General features: G+C 32.4%; 2 protein-coding genes across 8 annotated transcripts in view; both read right to left on the reverse strand.

The window, feature by feature from the left end:
• The window catches only part of LOC134235516 (uncharacterized), a 35212-nt gene extending 22942 nt beyond the window's left edge, over nt 1–12270 (reverse strand). The window contains exons 1-11 of one of the 6 annotated variants that reach the window (XM_062717650.1): nt 12173–12270; nt 9378–9469; nt 8758–8850; nt 8463–8654; nt 8159–8188; nt 7711–7864; nt 7441–7500; nt 4982–5164; nt 4765–4830; nt 3614–3820; nt 1423–1485 (exon numbers count right to left, since the gene is read on the reverse strand). In XM_062717650.1, the coding sequence (XP_062573634.1) occupies nt 1423–1485; nt 3614–3820; nt 4765–4830; nt 4982–5164; nt 7441–7500; nt 7711–7743 (612 nt within the window). In that variant the 5' untranslated portion in view covers nt 7744–7864; nt 8159–8188; nt 8463–8654; ... (1 more) ...; nt 9378–9469; nt 12173–12270. Of the gene's footprint in view, nt 1–1422; nt 1486–3613; nt 3821–4764; nt 4831–4981; nt 5165–7440; nt 7501–7710; nt 7865–8158; nt 8189–8462; nt 8655–8752; nt 8851–9377; nt 9470–12172 lie in introns of those variants that run through there. The other 5 variants (XM_062717652.1, XM_062717651.1, XM_062717654.1 and 2 more) reach the window with 5 other exon arrangements.
• Nucleotides 12271–15004: 2734 nt separating this feature from the next.
• Nucleotides 15005–22120, reverse strand: LOC134235520 (ubiquitin carboxyl-terminal hydrolase 16-like). 2 transcript variants are annotated; one of them, XM_062717662.1, is made up of 14 exons: nt 22083–22120; nt 21838–21927; nt 19236–19274; nt 19014–19061; nt 18246–18293; nt 17862–17980; nt 17656–17749; nt 17512–17536; nt 17327–17415; nt 17114–17185; nt 16883–17015; nt 16529–16611; nt 15684–15773; nt 15005–15551 (listed from the first exon to the last, which is right to left on the reverse strand). In XM_062717662.1, the coding sequence occupies exons 3-14, from the start codon at nt 19254–19256 to the stop codon at nt 15204–15206; spliced, it is 1170 nt and encodes a 389-aa protein (XP_062573646.1). In that variant the 5' UTR covers nt 19257–19274; nt 21838–21927; nt 22083–22120; the 3' UTR covers nt 15005–15203. The 2 variants fall into 2 exon arrangements, with proteins under 2 accessions (XP_062573646.1, XP_062573647.1); XM_062717663.1 differs by lacking the exons at nt 18246–18293; nt 19014–19061; nt 19236–19274; nt 21838–21927; nt 22083–22120 and having other exon boundaries at nt 17873–18239.
• Between the last annotated feature and the right edge of the window lie 1539 nt (nt 22121–23659).

Raw genomic sequence — 23659 nt, forward strand, 5'->3', positions numbered from 1 at the left:
TATTCCTATGTAAAACTAGGGTCGGCCATTTTGGCCCCATCCTTGTCCCGGGGGTCACGATTTGAACAAATTTGAATCTAGACTATCTGAGGATGATTCCACATGAGTTTCCTCTTTCCTGTCCTAGTAGTTCTTGAGAAGAAGATTTTTAAAGATTTTTCTTATATATTCCCATGTAAAACTAGGGTCGGCCATTTTGGCCCCATCCTTGTCCCGGGGGTCATGATTTGAACAAACTTTAATCTACACTATCTAAAGATGATTCCACATGAGTTTCATCTTTCCTGGCCCAGTGGTTCTGGAGAAGAAGATTTTTAAAGATTTTTCCTATATATTCCTATGTAAAACTTGGGTCGGCCATTTTGGCCCAACCCTTGCCTAGGGGTCATGATTTGAACAAACTTGAATCTAAACTACCTGAGGATGATTCCACATGAGTTTCCTCTTTCCTGTCCTAGTGGTTCTTGAGAAGATTTTTAAAGATTTTTTCTTATATATTCCTAGTATGTAAAACCTGGGTCGGCCATTTTGGCCCCATCCTTGCCCCGGGGGTCATGATTTGAACAAACTTGAATCTACACTACCTGAGGATGATTCCACATGAGTTTCCTCTTTCCTAGCCCAGTGGTTCTGTAGAAGAAGATTTTTAAAGATTTTTCCTATATATTCCTATGTACATGTAAGACTTGGGTTGGCCATTTTGGCCCCACCCTTGCCCCTGGGGTCATGATTTGAACAAACTTGAATCTACACTACCTGAGGATGCTTCCACATGAATTTCATCTTTCCTAACCCAGTGGTTCTGGAGAAGAAGATTTTTAAAGATTTTCCCTATATATTCCTATGTAAAACTTGGGTCGGCCATTTGGCCCCACCCTTGCCCCGGGGGTCATGATTTGAACATACTTGAATCTACACTACCTGAGGATGCTTTCACATGAGTTTCATCTTTCCTGGCCCAGCGGTTCTGGAGAAGAAGATTTTTTAAAAATGCCATTGATTTTAACAAATTCATGATTATCTCCCCTTGGAAGAGGGCTTGGCCCTTTATTTGAACAAACTTGAGTCCTCTTCACCTAAGGATACTTTGTGCCAAGTTTGGTTGAAATTGGCCCAGTGGTTCTTGAGAAGAAGATGAAAATGTGAAAAGTTTACAACGACAACGACTACGACAACGACAACGACAGACAACGGACAAATTTTGATCAGAAAAGCTCACTTGAGCCTTTGGCTCAGGTGAGCTAATAAAATCAATTGCTTTAACAACGACAACGACTACGACAACGACAACGACAGACAACGGACAAATTTTGATCAGAAAAGCTCACTTCAGCCTCTGGCTCAGGTGAGCTAATAAAATTAATTGCTTTAACAATTCCATATTTTTCAAGGTTTTATTGATCATTATCCTTTAAAACTAACCTCCTCCGAGTCACAAGATGAACATTTTCCTATTCCTTTTGGAATTTGAAGGTACATTGCTACCTATAAAAAAAGTTTATAAATATGATTTAAAAATAAAATGTCGTGCAGAAAAAAAATGAATCTTACTTCTAACCCAATTAAATTTGCCTTACTCTAAATTGCCTCACCTTACAACCTAGAAGTAGTCATATAAAATGTTCATTAAACTTATCGTTACTTTAGCAATGTACCAAAAATGCAGGATATGAAATTGGAAAGATGCTCTGATATACTTGTTAAATTTCAAGGAAAAACAAACAGACAAACAGACGAAAAGAGGAAAAAATATATACCCCCGAAATTTCTTTTTGTATATGCCTGGGATAACAATGCAATAATTAAGTTGTGTATGTCCCTTTACTAACGAAAACTATTTTGCGTTTTTTTTTTTCTTATATGCAACACGAAATTGGATGAATTTTTCATGGAGTAGATGATCATAGGATTTTTTTGTGAATGCAAATAGTACACCTTACCTTACCTTTATTCCGTAAGGTATAGGTAAGTTTCAAGTTTGAAGACCAAAACAAAAAAGATCTTTTAAGGTAGGATTCTTCTCTGATTTCTGACTAGATGAAATATTCAAAGTATATTTGCTTATATGTCATATATATTGAGGTGTAAGGAATTTAACAGACCATATTTTTCTTTCCTAATCAGAAATGTACAACTTTAAATAGAAATGGTAAACTGCGTTTGAAAACTATAGCAGGGACTATATTTTTGGCGGAATGGTGGCGTATGAAAATATCTTCTTTTCTGCCTCTCAAAATTATTATAAAACAATGAATTTAACTATAATTTTTACACAATCGAAGACTTGGAGAAATTCTCAAATGTAAGTTAAATTAATGACGAGGGACTAAACTTTCAAAATATATCAAATAAATATGATTTTTCAAACAAACTAGAACTATGTTAGCTTTTAAACGCTTCCTATCAAAGTGCAAATTTGAGCCAAAAATCCATTAAAAGTATTTTTTCTCTCTTAGTAAACGATCAAAACTTTTTGTTTTTGTATCATTTTGTACACTTCTAAGACTACTTTATTATATGTGAAAATAAGAAAAAGTTAAATATAGGAAGCATATTAAAATAACTAATATATCCTTAAAAAAAATAAGAAAAACAGAGAAAATTCGGATTAGACAATATCCAGTTAAATGAAATTATTTATGTAAATTTGGTAATATCATGCTATAGACCCGATATAGGAATATGTTTTTATGCAAAAAGAACAATCATTAAACTTTTGAAACAGAAGTAGGTATCACATGATTGGCAACAGTATTTTCTTATTCTTAATGTCAAGGAAAAAGATAATGACCTTGACCTGACCTTGCCTCTAATATAAAACGGTCAAATTTAATTTCACTGATACTATCACTTACTGATATTGTATTCTTGATTCTGTGAAAATTTCAAAAAAATTTAAATATTAGAAATATGAGAAGAATCCTACCTTAAGGGAATTGTTTTTTATGCCCTCTTTACATACATATATTGTTTATGGATCGATCGCTGATTGTATATCATTCATTTTAGTATACATGTACTCTTAAGAAAAAAAAACATATACATGTATAATACATATAGATTTTTTTTTACCTCAAATAAAAAACAGTTTTTAAAAGCAATATCGTGAAGTCATGCATGTTAACCGGATCATAATATGACATTAATAAAAGTGACAAGTTCAGATCGCTTCAATGTTCAAAATGCCGTAATTTGATTTAGAATATGCACTGATTCTGGCACATTTTCATTGAGGCTGTTGAAAAAGTTGAGTGTTAAAGATAAGATTAACACATTCGAAAGCTGGCATTACTAGAATGCATACATGTAACTCTACTATCATTATTTTTACTACATATTCCTTAAAGGAAATGTGACTTTTTGATGTAATCTTTTTATTTAAGTAGAAACGTTGTTTTTCTATACATCTAGGACTCCTGCCAAACGGAATAAAGAAAATCTAGTTTGTCGTCTATATTCTGGCCAATCTAATCTAAAAAAAATTCTCTCCATCATGTACTTTGAAGCTTTTCTACAAATTCGATATGTGCAGGTTTTTGATACTTTTAACAAGTGGAGGAACAGACAGTCATCCAAAGGAATAAAAAATCTTAAAAGGAAAACAAATACTTACGGCTATTGGATCTCCTTTAATTGCCATATTCATTGCGTTAAGGCACGTGGTAGGAATTTCCTTGTCACAGAAAGATTGGTGACACTTTTTCATCTCCATTGGTAGGTCGATATACCTGGTCTGTCTTCTATTTTCAACTTCTAGAATATACTTTTCAAAGCAGGATATGCACATTTTGTGATCACAGAGCCGTATTCTGACTGAGACCTTTAGAAAAAAAATACAGTACATAAAAATTTTCCCCCATTTCTACGGAAATTAAAGTAAACTATTGCATTGTCAAATCTCATTTTACACATGCCCTAGTGGTTATCTATACAGCTTAATTTGTTTTTTATGATCAGTCAAATTCGGATAGCCGTCCCAATATCACATATCTACAGTGCCGTGCCATAAGTGTTTCACGTTTTCATGACATTGCAAATTCTAAGATCAATGATTGTCTAGAATAGTTATATACTTCTCTGTACTTAAATTACCATTAACAGGAGTTTGGGTACCAACGACAAAGTAGGAAATACAGCCCCAAAATGAGACGGTGATACGGACGCCGCCATTACGCACTGAACGCAGTCCTAAATACTCAGGCCTCCACTTTTCATCTGCTCTCCTCCTAACTTACACACGTTGATCATACCCAAAAACAACTTGCGTTTCATCAGACAATGTATTTCCAGAAATATTTGCAATAATTGAACTATGAAATTTTTTTTTCAATAAAGGCGAAATAAAAACTTGAAACACTTATGGCACTGCACTGTATATCAAAATTTATCAGATCCATGGGAAAATATGAAAGGCTGTTTTGACTTTGTTAACTTGATTGAACAGTAGGACTTGAATGTCGCAAAACTGAAACTGTGCGAACTGGTGGAATTGTTAAAAAATTATGCAAATTTAGCATGACAAATTCTTAAATTTTTAAAAGGACACTATAAGCAGTTACAAACCTTCTAGAGGATATGGGTGCAGGACTAACATTACATGTGCTTATTAAAAAATGTTCGAATAAGTCAACAATATAACTATTTTAGATTTGATTATAATATTTTTAAATATGAGCTGAACATTGGTACCTCTGTTAGAGGTCACAACTGATTTAAGTTCAAATGATCAGGTGCTGAACTAAATGCATAAACATAAACATGTACCTTGTATTTGAAAGTTGAACATCTATTACAAACAGAAAGTACTTCTGGTTCTAAAAATATAGTTGCCTGAAAAAAAAAATTGTTGCATAGTACAGTATGTATTTTGCATCAGGCAGTTAAAAAAGATAAAAAGTTGAAACATAAACTTATGAATTTCTGAGAATGTTTATATAGAAGCATTATTGCATTTTTACGTAGATTCGGATTAATAAGTTACCAGCTGCATGGATGACAAGAGTTGCTTCACACGATACTTTAAACAATCCAAGGGGAAATAATTTTGACAATTCAGTACCGGACACCTCTGGCATTCATTTTCACAAATTTCTCCTGACAGTAGTCCCTTTGGAATGCATTCCCAGCATAAGTTGTGGAAACATTCCTTAAGTCTAAGGAGGGGCTAGGTCAATAAATAAATACCAAAAAATATATGCCAGAAATTATACATGTAACGATTAATCAGAGTTCATGTTTAATGTAGAATCATTCAACTTGACATTATAAAGAGGCATGACATTTGACTCGGGATGGCCAATGTGGTTTGGCAACGTGGCTCCTTTGACGGACAAAAAGTGGAAGCTGATTCCTCTGTTACAAGCTTTACAAGCTTAGAATTACTCTAACTTTTTGAACATTTGGCCTTTAACATTGGTGTTAACGGGCTGAAAAGGGGCGGGGGCTTCTTCTCACAAAAGTCCTTGCTTTTTTTTTTAATAAAAGCTCATTCTATTGAGGGTTCAAAAAAATAAAATTGCTATGTTACTTTATTTTTTATCGTACACACACCTACCACGGTACCTCACCAAGAATATCGCAATCCTCCGTCTACTGTTATCTGCCAGCGTATCTCAGGGAAAATATACTACCTTACTATTACAATGTACATATAGTAACCGCAAACAATTATGATAACATTTACTAAAGAGTGCCTCATAAAAAAATAAAAAAAAAACAAAAACAAACAAACAAGTTTTTGAAATTTATCAACAAAAATATAAATGCTTATGATATTGTAATTCCGATACAGATTACTAGTAATCCCTTCGAAAAAAAATGGAAAGTTATACGATTGCATTAACCCGGTTTTTTCCTTGCTCTACCAGTTACCTTAACCGTCCCTATCTTAGTGGCCGGTAAACAGGTTAAAGTCATAACAAATGTGATCTAGCTTATCTAATAAATTCCACGAAATCCGCCAATACCGTTTCAAATATTTTAAAATTTTATACAGTCGTTATGTATTGCATACGTTGTGTTGTTAACAAGGGGCACATCAACTATTTAAAGGCCCAGGTTTTCAACCGTACGGTTTTCCTCAGGTACGTTTGGTGTGGGGTGGAGCTTAATCGAAGCGACTGAGAAGACCCGAGGGAACGACGCTGGCTTGTGTATACTACCTATATACACAGGATGTTACCTGAGTGTATTACCTGTATGCGTTTTCCTACCACTTTGTAAACCGAGGCTTTTTTTTTCATGTTTAGTTCTTTTTTCTTTTTTTTATATAACTGATATTTTTAATAATTCGACATTTTTTTATTTACAGTGTGTTTCTTAATGAAGTGTTATAACGAAAATACATTTAGCACCGAAATCTGTCGTTGTAATCTGGGGACAAAAAGGGAAGTAATTCAAATTATACGTCGTCTACGCAAAGCGAAAGAAGAAAGTGAATCTTAAAACAGTCTCTAGGTAAATAACAATGAAACTTAGAAACGATGTTTTGAGAATGAAATGTTGAAGTAGAAGTATTTTTGTCTAAATACATATCTTTTTAAGATAAACCCTACTTGATTTTTCCATAACGCAAGGTCTGAGGGACCGGTCTGTAAAAATGACCAGTGCTTCGGGCCGGGGTTCTTTCCCCGACAGCTATGAAACAGGAATGGAATCATCTGCATCGTTTTTTTTTTTCTATTTTTCGGGATTCATTATTAATTTCAAACATTAAATACAAAGCAAGATGTTATATTCCGAGTAATTTCTCTTCTAAAACTTGTTATTATACCATGACTTCGTCACCATGTCTCGAAGAAAAGCGACACGTATAGGTGTGTCATAAATATAAAGTCGCTTGACTCATGAACAATGTTTTTATACCTGTCTTAAGAATAATTTTATTTAATTCCATGATACTAGCTTCAAACGCAGGTCGGTTTAATTTGTTAATTAATGGAGGAATAAATGTACGTCAACTCATGTTTTGATACGGAAATTAAAATTATCGATTGTAATCCTGATATGAAATCCTCTCTTTTCAAATTAAATTTATAATATATATTATATAGCCATGATTTTTCTCGTCATTTATTTAATTATTTGATAGATTGATTATATTTATGGCATATTCTTATGAATTAAAAAAGAAAAGAACGATTTGTTTGCTTCGATCTTTATCACGTTGGCATGTGCGGTAGGCTTCAAAAGCCTGAAAGTTAATTCAATGGTTGGTACGATCTCCAGACAAGGTACACAAGATATACAAAACAGCAGAAAACTAAATGTCAATCAAATCAAAGTATCCAATCCCAGGCTTAATTTCAGATGATTGACAGAGGTTCTAGGACCAGGTAAATTTGAAGGAGGTGCTTATTTCCTCCCCCTTTAACGTTCTCGAGTTCTTCAGAATTCCAAAATACTGAAATATGAGGCCGTCTTCTAATTAATGTGACTTACCAAATTTGAACAGACTGTCACCGAGCAATATATTCCTGGGTATACACATATTTTCCTACTCTGTTTAAAAATGCAAAAAGAACATGAATATGAATATGGATTTTATAGGCGCTACTTATAACATTTTTTCTACGAAAAAGGATCATTATAATGATTGTGACATTAAGTCTTATTTGCAAGAAAAAATCACAATAATTGTTACATCTTTTGCAATAAAGCATTTTACTCTAGGCGAGTATGAATGATAAAATATTGCGTTGCTACACGAACCGTTTCTGAAATGGAATTTTCATACATTTCCATTAGCTCTGACCGATTGTATTTTACATGACAGTCCTCCACGATGCAAATATATTCATTAGCATCGTATTTTTTTCAGGCAGAGGCAGCAAATACCATGGTTGCAGGAGGATAAACCAAATGTCTAAAATAGGAATACTGAATTGCAAGTTAACAAATAAATGAACAATGAAGCAAACATATTCTTTTTAAGTATATCTTTTTAATTTTCTTTCACAATTTAATGCATTAAAATTAGGCCATCTTTAAATAACTGTTTGTTTCCCTTCCGACCGACTGGCTAATTATTTTTTTTTTGCATTCCGGAATTTTGAATATTTCATTGATAAAAATTCCCCATCTATCTACCGGCCCAAATTTTTCATCCTTTTTCAGGAAAGGGCAAACAGACATTATTTTAAAGTTTGTCTCCACTTACCTTAATTTGAAAACAGCTGATGCAAATATTCTGAAAAATAAGAATTAAAAAGGTCATTATGTTTTGTTGCATATTTAAGGAATGAAGCTTATTTCAACTTTTGTTATACGATATAACATAACTTGGGGCAGTTTACGCTTTATAAACGGCGAAGCAGTTTATAAAAAAGACGTAACTCATTGTGACGTAGGCAAGTTATGTTATACAAAATGGATAAAACCGTTTAACCAATCAAATGACGTGTTACAACTAAAATTAAATTATAATACTATAATGAAGTTAAGAATATGAGATGCACTTTTACCATTGCAATTAGAAATTTATAAACATCCTTTTTCTCCACCCATCTTATGCTAGAGTATCCTCCTGTACTGACACACACAGGGCAGGCGAATGCACTCTGGGTTTCATGCTTTTCAAAATTGAGAACGACTTCCATTGTTTTCAGACAGAAACCACACACGTCATGCATACATCCTGACATTTCGAACCTAACCTACACAATTTTTTAAGATTAAATTAAAGCAAAATTTGTATTTTAAAATAAACTGACTCGAGTACCTCTCGATTTAAATCGATTTAATTAATATAAACCTTACTTTTCTTTTGCATCCCTGAACTTCACATCGACTGAAACCACGAACTGAAAGCATGGCTCTTTCTCCATGAATCGGGGCTCCGAACTGTCCATCCTAGAGTATAAAAATATTTTTACTTACAATAGTCTTGCCATGCATGTTTTAATATTATCGTATTTACTCTGAATATGTGCCAAAAACCAAGGAATATTCAATCAATCCTAGATAAGTCAGAAAATATTTTATTTGATCATGTGATGGTACATATTGTTGATTTACAAAAGGACTTACGACTTAAGACCAATGTAAAATTATCAATATAAATTTTTAATTAACATTACGTATATAGAAAATTATTTTAAACTTTTTAAAAAAACGTGGTGAGACATTTTTACATATACATTTTCAAAGAGGATTATTAATTTTGCAAAATTTTAGAATAACCTGAACTTTTGGTCTTAGTCGTAAGTTCTTTTGTAAAATAAAGGGATATCTTTGTATTTTACCTTTTAAGGTAGATATTTAATTACATATTCCAAATTTGAAAACACTGCAAGAAAACACCTGAAGTTAACGGAAATACTCAACATACCCATTATACCCATTATGCAGAAAAGGAAAACTGATGACTCAAGTCTTACCTTTTCTTTTAGCTGTATATCACCACACTCCAGTCCGGTTATTTTATCTGCGGAACAATGCCAACACCGTGGCATGTTTTTATTTAAGGCTACTAAAATGAAAATGTAATAGAAAAAATCTTACATTTAATAATGGATAGAAATACTCATGAGACAAATATCTGATAATAGCAGGCACATAAAAAAATCATTTGATGTGCATTGTTTTGATTGTCATGCACTATGTATAACATTATAAAGAAGGAAAAAGACTAGAATAAATACTATGCATAAAATTGATAAAAACCAAGTTCCTGAATATCTCACTGGTATAATCCTAAACTTACGATCTAATTCATCAAGTTACAGTTCGAGAAACTCGCAGAATTATGATATACCCGAATGCAGATCGCAAGCTTATAAGGCAACTTTCGTTCCCCTTGTTATTGATAAATGGAACTCATTATCTCTTAATGTAAGAAATTTTTCCTCGTTATCTATTTCTGAAAAGTCTATTTCTTACAATAAACAAATGCCACCCTCTTACTTCAGTTACGGAATTCGACGCTTAAATATAGTACATACCAGGCTTCGACATAACTGTATGCTTAACAGCGATCTTTTGTAATGTAATTTTGAGTCCCCTATGTTCTTGTGGAAGAGTTATTTTTTCTCATGCAAAAAAATATACATAAGCCAGAAAATATTTTTTGACAATTTTTTGCGAATGGGTAAATTACATACTGTCGATACTCACACTTTACTTACGGGAGATGAAACGTCAAATGATATTGAAAATGAATAACTATTTTCCATTGTACAAACTTTTATTAAAAAGTCAAGACGATTTGCTTGATATAATAATTATTTCTTGTAAATTTTATACGTTATGTGTATTACAATATTGAATGTATTCTATTGAATGTGTGTTGCTCTGATTATTATATATTATGTGTATCTGTATTAACTCAGTAATTCATAAGCTGAAACCTATATATGTAAATATGTTTGATATAATGCATATGTAGGGAAAGAGCGTATTAAATTTTTAGAACTCCCAATCCCAGTTTTAAAGTATATACAATTAAATGTGTACAAATCAAATAATGTATAACACGTGGACCTACCTAATACAAGTACCCGACGTCCTACATGTGCATACAGTTTAATTTATTCGTATTCTATCCTCTGATTGGTTAATATCCAAAAAAAAAAACGCAAATTATTATTCTATATATAATCTGGTTTGGTATGGGGACACACCCCATGACAACCAGCTGAATCATCTGTATCCATGCAATCCTCTCATTTCCAGTCCTCAGGATTCGTGGAAAATTCCAGATTTAATAAGTCTACCTTTAACTTCAAACAGTAACTCGATCTTACCACATGTAAATAAACAAGTTTTTATTTAAGACTAAGACCCCCAACATGGGTATATGAATACAAATAATACAACAAAATAATATATATTGCTTATATAAGCAAAAATACATGAATGAGTGGTACTAATGTTATTTACTATACATGTAGAATACATGTATACTTCAAAACATTTTAGTATACTATAGAAGGCCTCTGCTTATGAAAAATAAAACTAAATGTATAACAAGAAGGATATGGAGATAACGAACAGTATACAATCTCAAAGTCCATAAAACAATACAAAATAAGAGCAGAACAAACACGGATAAACTTATTTTCATTATTATCAACATGTACGTCTTATTTTGTGCTCTGTATTTTTTTGCGAGAAAGAAGTTAGCATAGTATTGGAGTTAACGATTAAAGTATGGTACCCTAAACTGCTTTAACATTGAGTTTATGGAAAAATGCTGGAGGGTTGTTGTTTAACCTTCTAGTACACCACACGTGCTGCATTGAGTACCAAAACCATATACTTCGATAATTATTTATGTGCAGGAATAGTATACTGGAATATGGTTGTGGTTCACAATGCAACACACACTTAGATACTAATGACTTTGCTAATTTTGCGATCTGTTGAGTTGTGGATAATTTTATTTAAACATTCAAAGTGTTTGATACACATTCATCATATGTCCAATTAATCAAACAGATAAATTATATCCCTGTTCTGCAGCAGAAGGGGTATGCTCTTTTACCCTTGTGTGCCTGTCTAGCTGTCTATGTGTCTGTCCGTAACATTTTTTGCGCAGTTTTCTCGGCAATTACTCATAGTAGATGCTTGATGCTTTTAGCACACACATGCCATATGGTGGGAATCATTTTTGTATGAATCCAGTGTTAACTTCCTGTTTATCTGTTTGTCTGTCTGTACCAAATTTCCGTCAGTTTTTCAGCGTATACTATTACATATACTCATTGCAGATACTTGAAATTTTAGTACACTCTTTATTTAGGCATGCCACATTGTAGGATTCATGGGATTCTATCAGAACAATTGAATTTCAAATATGATATTTCTTAATATTGAAAGCTTTTGTTTTCATAACTGAGTGTTTTTCATACCTTTATTTATGTTGTCATAAATGGCACATATGTCAAATAAGAAAGCGTACACAATTTACGTTGATTTTTTTATGGCATAAACACTTTTAGAGGGACCCTTTAGATGTCCTTTGGTCACGTGACTAATATACGTTGGTTTTGCAAATAAATTATAAATTATAGCAGAGGAAACATTACTAGACTAACTAAACATATTAATTTAAAATTCATCATGGGCCAAAAACAGCCTTATGGAAACCTGTCCTTTCACGACGTCGAAATATAGCATTGATGACCTTTGCATACTATAAATCATATCTAACAGGTAAAATAAGTAAACATACCTTCGCTTTCTCTCAGAGAATATATCCAGCAGAAGTTTTCACCTCTTTTTTAAATAAATAGAAATCAAACGAAAGTAGTATTTCTCAGAAAAAAGAGCTGAAACGAAAGAAGGACATCAATGCATTAATATTTTCAGAAAACGAAAACATAAGTAAATACGTATGAAATATTGATGAATATTATGTTATTTGAAACAAATGTGACCGTAAAAGTACATCATGTTGTATATCTGTTACATGTACTAATACTTGACATTCTAAAATCATGGTCTAATGGTCCTGATACATATAATTGCTTCAATAGAACACGCATCTAAATATTAACAAAATGGTGATTTCAAATTTAGAATGTTTATTGCAAAAAACTGTCTTTACTGTCATGCCCTATGGGCCCAAATTTAGGGGGAAAACTTACTTTAATATGATGGTTGCTGTCAATCTGCGATAGGGTCAATTAAGAATAACGTACTTAATACAAAGTTTTCATCCGTTTGAAGCTGTTATTGTTAAAGCTTAAATCTTATTTTCGGAAATCAATCTGGATTAAAAATTATTATTCCTTATTCCCAGTAAAGATTCGTGTAAATAGTCGACTGCTATTCTGAAAATGAATGTCAGTTATATGGGTTAGCTATTTTTAAATCATGGTATGGATTCTTCCCGGATTTCTTTATCGATAGTTGAAAAAAAAAGTTCTAGGTATTCTACTTTCTTTTTCTTTGTCATCTGATTACCGGTATTCAATAATGTCATGTACATTAAGTTTGATGCACAATTCATTATCATAATTTCATAGAGTGACAGAAGAATCCGATTTTCTTTCAAATATAGTGAAAAAAATTGAGCCAAGTATTTCGTCCGAGACACCCGTATAACATTTTTTTTTGTTTTTTTTATGCCCCCGTAATCGAAGATTCGGGCTATATATATACTGACACGCAAAAGAAACGCAACACCCTACTTTAGGGGGAAAATAATGTAAAGTAAAGAATTCTGTATCTTAAAATCATGAATATAATACGTTCAATTTGGTAAATTAGATATTTTAACGGTTGAACGATTTCCATACCATAACCGGATGTCAAGTTTGAATCTGCTTTACAGAAATCAAAAATTGCATGTTTAACAAAACTTTTGACAATGTTATGGAGTTTTAAGGGTTTTTACTGTTCATCATAAGTAATGTAGCATTATTTCAAAAAATAAACTCTCCATTCGTTTTCCGTAATGATGCTAGGGTTATTTGAAAAGGTTATGTACGCATTTCCATTGCTCTAGCTGGAAAATTTCAATGTAAAGGTGATGGAGAGTTGCTGGTGTGAAATTTCACTACAGTACGCCTCAACAGGGTCTTACGTATCATATGCATTAAGGAGAGTCCTTGTACCGGAAGTCCAAGGGTGGCTACACTATCTCAGTTAGAGAAAAATCGACCTGATCATCTGAAAAACGGGCATTTAAAAATGCCAAAGAATAATTCCTTCGCTCAGATCTCAATATTAATGAATTTATTGTGTGTTTAGGGCATCTTGCACGTTTTACTTGAATGGCTGGGAGGGGCGTGTTTTAACAGTCATATTTTACTTAGTAAAGTAAACAGACAGATACAAGTTTAACATTTTTATCAAATCTCTGATGTTCTGAAAAGTGAGTTTAGCCTTAGTTTATTCGCTTTTGAAAATCATAAGATAAAAAATCAAATCTAATACAAATCAAATTTGTAGATTACTGCTTGTTGCGTTTCTTTTGCGTCAGTATAGTTTTTGACCTGTTCATTCGTCTACCTCACTGTTTGTTCGCTAATACATTAAGTTTGCCAATAACGTTTGATTGGTGGGAGCTCTGGCTTTCATATGTATATTTCTTGTGAAAATACCTTCCTTTTGGGTTGCAATATATATATGACCTCTTGGCCTTTACCTTGGAGTTTGATACACTTTTACCAACTTTTAACCTTGGCCATACATTTTGAACAGGTAGTACTAGGGCTTTTGTAATTCATATTTATATTCATTATGACAAGGCCTTTCCACAGGTGTAAATATTTTGAACCTTTTGACCTTTACTGTAGAGTTTAACCCACTTTTTAAAAACTTTAACTTTGGCAATAACTTTTGAAGAGTTCGCATTTAAAGGCTTTCAAATTTTACAGATATATTTCTTGTCATTCCTTTGAATGGCAATATTTGACCTTTTGACCTTGGAGTTGACTTTCTTTTAAAAGAAAATTCTAATCTTAACTTTTGAAGAGTTGATGTAAGGGCTTTTATATTTTGTATGTGTATTACTTATGACTTATTACTTACTTCCCCTGCGTACAATTAATTTTTACCTTTTGACCTTGAGCTTAGAGTTTAACTCACTTTTAGATAATATTACACTTGACCATGACTTTCGGATGGTTGGTGCTTTGGCTTTCATATTTACTTGGTATATCCATTGACACAAGTACTTTATTTGGGAAATAACATATTTTTTTTATCTCTTGACCTAGAGGTTTGACTTGCAATAAAGAAACTTTAGCCTTCTCCGTAAGCTGCCATATGGGGGCATCAGTATTTCACAAACACATCTTGTTTGTTTGTTTTTTGTTTTATTATTATTTTTTTGTGCTTTTGTTTTTGTTTGTGTGTTTGTCTTTTGTTTTTTGGTATTAACGTCCTTTCAAGAATTTTTCCACTCATATTTAGACACCAGCACTTGCCGATTGAGGGTCTCTTATTTAGACCTCTACTCGGCACTTACGGCTTTAAGAAGTGAGGGATCTTTTGCGTGAAAGCACCTTTTGCGACAATCAAATTCAGTTATCACTAATATTTTTCTAGTACATTGTAGGACAATATTTTTTAAATTAAATTTATTGAGATGAATTAAGTAAAGATTTTAAGATAAACAAGTTTTTGCAATGGAATACATTAATAGTATGGAGTATTGTTTAGATTAAAATAAATAAAAAAGCATTATCAATGAAATTTTTCTGTCACAGATACAAGGACTGAAAAAGCCTGCTTTCCATCTAACACATAAAATGTTATTGCACTTCGTAAAATAAGATATAAGCATCCTTATGGCATAGAACTTCACCAACATTTGCTGAACGAACATTATTATCGCTGACATAAAACCAATTGTCTTTCACTTCGCATGGATCCATGTTTCTTGAATCATCTTGGAGGTCACGTTTGTCCCTCAAATATTCCTGTATTGTACTTTTTAATTCTTCCAACTCTCCGGTCGTTCTGTGGAGATGTTCTTGCCATTTTCTTACGTCATGTCTTCTTGTGGCGTTGACATATGCATAATAATGGCCACCACCAAGCGCACCGGAGTGAATAACGATGGCATAGAGTTCGTAATTCAAACCGTTTGTTGAAAGTTCCTGAAAAATGAGCAGGATTTTTTCAGTAATCAAACATTAGTCTTCCATCTATAATAAAATATAGCTTCAAGACATTACAAATAAGAAATTTCATTGTATATTATTTAGTCAAAGAAACAAATCTTAATATACTGTATTAGCAACTGAACAGAACTTGGCCATATTTAATCTTCTAGGATACTGGACACAGTTTGCATTTTTCGTAAGGTGATTCAAATCATTCTATAAATAAAAAAAAATAAATAAAAAATTCCTAATGTTATTTGAAATTAAAGAAGAAGGTACAGTTTCAAAACGAATTAAGCCCGATATTTTTTGAAAATATGAAAATGATATAAGAAATCAAAATTCATTCTTGCTTAATCATAGGAATTCCCTGCAGTAAGAATATACAAGTCGTTTTTCTCATATGACATCCTCAATGCTAATTGTGACGTCATTAACTTGTGCATTTTCCCGTACTTTCTTAAAAAGTTGCAGAAGACATCAATTTTCAGTGTAATTTTCTTCAAGAAAACACATGTACACTCTGCCACCGTCGCCCGGAAAGATTTTGAGATATGTGATTTCTCATAGCAGTTTACATAATATATCCAAAATTTAAAGTGGGCGACGGTGGCAGACACTATTTTCTAAAGGAAAATTCGCACAGAAGTGAGTCATTTTGAGGCTTTTCTGCATTAACTTTAGAAATGCACCAAATTAGTGAAGTCATACTTCCAGAAAGGTCCTCCTTTATGCCATATTTTTTTCATGATTTATTATAATCATCTACTCAACTATTGTTCAAGCCAATTTCATAAGCTTTTGAGAACACAAAAAAAGGCACAAAAAAGCTCAAACTGTACCTTCTTCTTTATAATAATTTAATATAGGATTCATAGAGATACAGTTATAAAAGTAAGGATTCATAAAGATACAATAAAAGTAAATATAAATATGTCAGATAAATTTATATCGATCAAAAATTAGGTTACCATTTTAAATCTATCAATGTGGATTACAAGAACGGGCGGGGTTTGAAATACCAACATTCGTCTATAGGCTTTTCCGGAACCCTCTAAAGATAAACAATTTTCAATATTAATAGATTCTTCTCCTTTATCAAAGATAGTGTAAATGTATAAATTTGTAAATGTTTAAGTCTATAATAAAAAATAAGCTTAGGTCATGTGGTCAGATTGTCAAGTACAATTCCATTTGTTTAAACACTTGAATTCATACAGGTCTTAGTTGCTGAGAATTAGAACCGAATGTAAGATGTCAATTAAATCGATTTCCTTACTACATCACGAAAGAAAATTGAGGGAATGCAATGTAGGAACCAGTACCTTTATTGCAAATTCGACATTGTAGATCACTTTCTTCATATTCTTCTATCTGTGTTAAGACTGCCAAACCTTTCTCTATGTCAATGTTTGGTTCCTCCGAAGAAATGGCTTGTAAACTATGGTGCGGTAATTTCTATTGTAATAAAGTGCACGTGTGTAATAAAGGGAAATAAATTTCCATATTAATTATTACGAAATGCTATTAACATCGCAAAAATATTTAATTCCTACATCATAACCATGGTCCAGATCTTCTACTATTGGAATGCTTAAAGTTGTAAATTCTTCAAAGTCAACATCAACCTGAAAAACGATATAAGATGTGTTGATTTACATATATGTTACGTTGGGGAAAATCAGAATTAACTAATATATGTTATATGATACAGCTGCCATGTTAAAAACGCATCAGAGTTTTTTTTTATGTACGAGGGATGTACTTACATCATCACAGGAGTCATAAACGTAGATCGTTATGAATAAACCCGTGAACAGATTTTTCACACTTATTTCATTTTTTTCGGAACCAGTATCTAGAAAAAAAAATTCATCTTATGTTAGCAAGATAGTTAGGTAGCAAAGAGAATTTGGTATTGAAGTCCTGCTCATTAATATACTATATGATATACCTGTTGATCGCAATGTTCCATTCTCCTGAAACAGATTTAAAGCTGCGGCTAATAACTTCATATTATACCGAACATTTGTATATTGCAATTAATAATTGTACACGTTTTTCAGAGGTTATATGTAGAATAGATATCTACACTTACATTAGCAATTTGAAGTTCATCAAATATTCCTCCAAGTAACGTATTTAGTAATTCGTAGCTATCCTCTTGTGTTCCACGACCAAACTGATTATTTCTGAAACATGCGATTTCTTGTTGTGATGATTTACATGTAGCATATGATTACTGAAATTTTAAGACTTCACAACACAGAAGCTGAGTCAATGTTTATGTTATTTGGTACATACATGCTTCTTACTGCATTCAAAACACCTCTCAACTCCTGAGTGTGATTAACATTCTTTTTCTCGAGTAAATCCAGCACCCTTTTTGTTAGTTTTAAACTGTCCAAGCTTGGTGCAAATTTCTTCAAACATTTTGGGGATATAAAATATCAAAATATAAAAGCATAGTACACGTAAATATATAATGTGTGAGAACTTTTTTGCTTGTTCAAATAAAGAGAAAAATAGCGAGAGATAATATTTCAATAGGACGTATATAAAAATTAATATGATTTCGATATGCTTTACACTGAACACCAATAAGTTGTTTTTATTATAGCACCTTATTCCATATCCATAATCAGCTAAAGTTTATATTTGCCTTCATATCATTTAGAAAGTTTTTACCTTCAGGCAGAAAATGGCATCTTCAAAGGATTTGGTAAAGTACAATGCCTAATGAAAAAAATGAAAATAAAAATATATTTTCAACTGTGAAATATTGAAAATTATTTATTTAATAAAAGAGATATTCTGAGTTAAATGTTACGGCAAATCAAAGAAAATATAATAAACACTAATTCAATGTTTTGTATTTAATATAAGGATATGGAGATAATGAACAGTATTCAATAACAAAGTCCATAAAACAAAACAAAATAGGAGCAGAGCAAACACGGACCTCTGAAACATCAGAGGCGGGATCAGGTGCCATGGAGGAGTGAGCATCCCCTGCCGACCGGTCACACCCGCCGTGTGCCCCAGCTTGTCATGATCAGGAAATAATGGAAAAATCCGTCGTCAATTCAGTGTATAAATAATGGACTAACAATAAGTATGAAAAACGTCAGTCAGCATTTGACTCAATGATAAACTGTATTTGCTGACAAGGTCATTGTATCGACCGTAGAATAAGTAATGTATTTCTTGAGTGGGACAGGATACTTTCACGAGTGCAAAGAGTTAGATATAGAATGTATTTCACTCGTGAGACAGGATTTTTTTGTACTTGATATTTTTACTCGTGCATCTCATTCGTGAAAATATAAAAAAATTCTATCCTTATCCCACTCATTAAATAAATTCCATATACAACAACAAAACATTGAATATCCTCTTTATATTTTACACTGCAACTGTTCTACTGCTAAGTAAAGGCATAGTATGTTTATTTACCTGTAACGCAGAGTTGAAAAAGCAGGTGTTGCCAAGATTCTTATTCCCCTATAAAAAAGTCTATTTATTAATGAAATACATAGGACAACATGATCTAAAAAAAAATAGATAAATAACTATTATACTTAAAAAAGGAGAACTCCCTAATAAAGCTGCGGGTGTATTCAGTGGAAACAAAATTGAATACTGATGTAATGATTTAAAAGCAAACATGTCACTTGCCTTTGGAGGATCAAATTCCATTAGATGTTATGTTTCAGCCTTAAAATAAAAAGATAAAAATGTATAAATCAGTTGATAGTGTTCCAATTCAGAGACAGAATGCCACTGGAAGACAAATGGATATCTTTGGATGGTATACATAAGAAAAATATTCTATGCATTTTACATTGATCAGGTACCTTTTTTTAATTCTTTAATGAAAAAAATTGAGGAAAGGTATAATTATACAGTGTTTCACTTTTATTGTCCCCCGCTTTCGCGAAAGCGAGGGGACATTAAATCTCATTCGTCTGTCCGTCTGTCAGTCTGTCAGTCTGTCCGTCACAAAAACTTTAACCTTGCCCATAACTTTTGGTTTAGTAGAGCTATGACTTTCATATTTCACTTGTGTATTCCTTGTGACAAGACCTTTCTTTGGGTACCACCAAATTTAACCTTTTGACCTTGACCTTGGAGTTTGACCCACTTTTACACAGAAATTTCAAACTTTTACTTTGGCCATAACTTTTGAATGGAAGGTACTAGGACTTTCATATTTCACAAATATATTGTTTGTGGCAAGACCTTTCACTGGATACCAACAACCTTGACCTTTTGACCTTGACCTTGGAGATTTACGTACTTATGAAAAAACGTTAACCTTGACCATAAGTTTTGAACAGTGAGGACTAAGGCTTTCGTTCTTCACATAAGTAATCCTTGTGAGAAGACCTTTTATTGGGTACCAAGAATTTTTACCCTTTGACCTTGACCTTGGAGATTTAACTACTTTTTAAAAACTTTAACCTTGGTCACAACTTTTAAACAGTAGATACTAGGACTTTTATATTTCACATATGTATTCCTTGTTGCAAAACATTTCATTGGATACCAACAACCTTGACCTTTTGACCTTGACCTTGGAGATTTATATACTTATGAAAAAACTTTAACCTTGACCATAACTTTTAAATGGTGAGGGCTAGGGCTTTCGTACTTCACATATGTAATCTTTTTGAGAAGACCTTTCATTGAATACCAACATCTTTTACCCTTTTACCTTGACCTTGGAGTTTAAACTACTTTAAAAAAAACTTTAACTTTGGTCACAACTTTTGAAGGGTAGATACTAGGACTTTTATATTTCACATATGCATTCCTTGTTGCAAGACATTTTATTGGATATCAACAACTTTGACCTTTTGACCTTGACCTTAAAGATCTACGTACTTATGTGAAAGCTTTAACCTTGACCACAACTTTTGAACCTTAAGGGCTAGGGCTTTCTTACTTCACATATGTAATTCTTGTGAGAAAACCTTTCATCAACAACTTTTACCCTTTGATCTTGACCTTGGAGTTGACCTACCGGTACTTTTAAAAAACATTAACTTTGGCCGTAACTTTTTAACGGTCAGGAAAAGGGTTTTCATCCTTCAATGATAATTTCTATGAAATGACATATGATAGGATGTTCATATTAGACACAATATGTCATAAAAAATAACATCTCACCAACAAACACACCGAAAGCGGGGGACCACAATTCTTTGAATTTGCTTGTTCAATTTAGGATTAATGTAACATTTAAAAGGTAGAATGTAGTTAATATCAAATTTATCAATTTAATTTATCCTCAACTACCCTACCCTGCTTCTCACAATATTTGGTTCTCAACCACCTTTTCTCTTTGGTTTTGTTTTTTTTTTTTAGAATTTACGATCAACCATACATAATTATATATCTACTTTAAATACCTTTTTATCATTGCACACATGTATTTCATATTTTGGGTTGGTTTTTTTTGTCGTCCCTCTAGATTTTCATAATTATATAAGAATCAAGCCCTACATCTTGCTGGAAAGATCTCGACAAATTAAAAAAAAAACAGAAGAAACACAACGTTCTTGTACCCAGTAAATAAACACAAGTACTCTTATTAATCCCCTAACGATGACGCCTAAAGGGGATTAAAGTTTTTCTCCGCCTCTTTTTGTCCGTCTGTCTAGCTATCTGTTAGTTTGTCTCGCTTGATTTTCGCACTTTTTTTTTCTGCTTGACCTTATCGATTTTTACGGGGATTCTCCTTTTTTCCCAAAACACTTGCAATATTGTGCTGATTTTTCATTGGTATGTTTCTTTACGTACATTGCTGATTTATGGGTCAAGTTTGCATTTCAGCTCGCTTCAATGATTTTTTCTGAATTATGGCATTTTCAATTTTAATAGAAACCAGATTACACCTGCCGAAGGGGGACTAGTATAGCTAAGGCAATACTTTCAGAATACTGGCTTATAAATTACACATCTTCGTCTAAACCTTTATATTCACCAAAAACAGCATCTATTTCAAGCCCTTTTATTTATAGAAAAATCATAAAAACATTATAAGCTTCTAGGAAATCGAAATGATAATATGTTTGGTTCAGGTTTACTGAAGTACTGGTATTTTTTAAATTTATATAAGTTACATTGATTTAACTGGGTAAATTGCAGATTTTTTTAATGCTTAAAAACACTTGAAATCAAATACCTAGATAATCAACTGTCTATAGATTCTTATCTAAACCAAAATTATAGTTTTGAGAAATAATTATGAGCCGTATGTGTTTTATATGTCAACCTCATCCGTTTGTGTGCCTTTATCCTCCACAGCATTTGTAGTTTGTGTATATCTGTCTTTGCATTCAAGGACCACTGTCTGCAAACTAATCTGGAAAACATACATTACAGAAGATTATCAAAATAAAAAAGAAACGTACATATAAAAACATTATTGAGCCTTCAATCAGTCAAATCTTACAATGAAATGCTTTATATAGATCAATCTTATTGTATTTAAGCATTGCTAAAATGTTTTGGACTTACTTCTTTTGTGCCACTATTATTCTTTTTTCTTGACGTTTCTAATTGTTCAGCTGCAGGTATGTCAACGACATTTTTCTATTATAAGCAATAAGGAAACTAATGATTAAAAAACAAAAATACATATGCCTCAAATGATGTCTCTAAAAATCTTTATATTTTTAAAATAAAATTTAGTCTTCCTGAATATTTGAAATTTTTAAGCGCTAAATAAAATCATTGAATGTCTTATATAAGATTACATGCCTGGTCAGTATTCAGTTGTGATCTGTCGCATTCACCGAAAGCCATTAATGGAATCTACATATTATAGTAGTAAAAGTGGATTAGTAAAAGTGATTGTGTTTGGTCTAGAAACAATTAAACTACCCCTCAAATATGGCTTACATATTGCTGACTCAGTATCAGTCATTATAAGGATGACTTATCAACTCTTTTATCTATAGAAGATAATATAGGGTTTCCCGCAAGTCTATATTTTGTATTATTATTTTATGTCTCCCCCGGTTTTATGTTCACCCTTTAGGCCTCGTTGCAAGTGGATGACTTTAAAACGGGAGGAATTCAAGAACAACAGCGTTATTTCTTGAGCACTATAATGTCTGCTCAATTTTATTTTTTTTTTTATTATTTTTAATTTGGGGCATTTTTTTTAAATGTTAAAGCTCGAAAGAAAGATGGGGCGAAAAAACTCTGATAATTTCAAAATAATCGATGAGAAAATCATTAATCTTTTCTGAAATTAAGTTATACATGGTAATAAAGAGAAACTGTGTCCCCCGCTAAAGAAAAAAAGAAGAACATGCGCGGATCCTGAAGAAAAGGTGAGTGGGACGGGACACTTCAAAATAGGTGAGCGGAGCTATAGAGAATTATGTTATAAAAATTTCAATGCAAAAGCTAAAAAGTTTCTTGAGATATCGCTCTGAAAAGATATTTTTACTCATAATGAATTTATGACTTTGACAATTGACCTTTTTACATAAAAAAAAAATCAAGCGGGGCCTTTCTTAGGCCGTTTGAGGTATAAAATTACATTACAAAACTCAAAGGTTTCTCAGGATATCAAGCAGAAACGTAAGTGATCAAGCAGACAAAATTTATTATATTTGGCCTTGACCTCTGACCTTTTGATCAATAGGGGTCAACAGGGATTCGTTATGTAAAATTTCATTCCTAAAGGATTTTCGAGATATCGCAAAGATATAAGTGTAACAGACGAAAAGAGAGATGGTTGGACCTACTGACAGACGGACAGACAGACCCAAATTAATATCCCCCATTTTCCACAAAAGCGGGGACAAAAATGTCTTAACATATAGAATAAATTGATTAGGGAAATAGTCTACAAGACCTCTGCTGCTTCTTATTAACGGCTTTGTATAAAAATAATTGGAATAAAATATTCAAAATGTATTTTCCTAGTGTTCTTCGAGACCTTGTATAATTTATATTATTATAATGGGCTGGATTAAAGCATGTATTCTCATAGATTTTCAAAGAAAACTTAATCTTGCATTAATATGACGACTTTACACTAATACAGAAGGTATGAATTTGTTTCCTTGAACTTTGCCTTT

This window comes from Saccostrea cucullata, unplaced genomic scaffold, assembly GCF_032062105.1.
Source record: "Saccostrea cucullata isolate Sc308-1 unplaced genomic scaffold, CSIRO_AGI_Scuc_v1 ctg403, whole genome shotgun sequence".
NCBI classification, from domain to species: domain Eukaryota; kingdom Metazoa; phylum Mollusca; class Bivalvia; order Ostreida; family Ostreidae; genus Saccostrea; species Saccostrea cuccullata.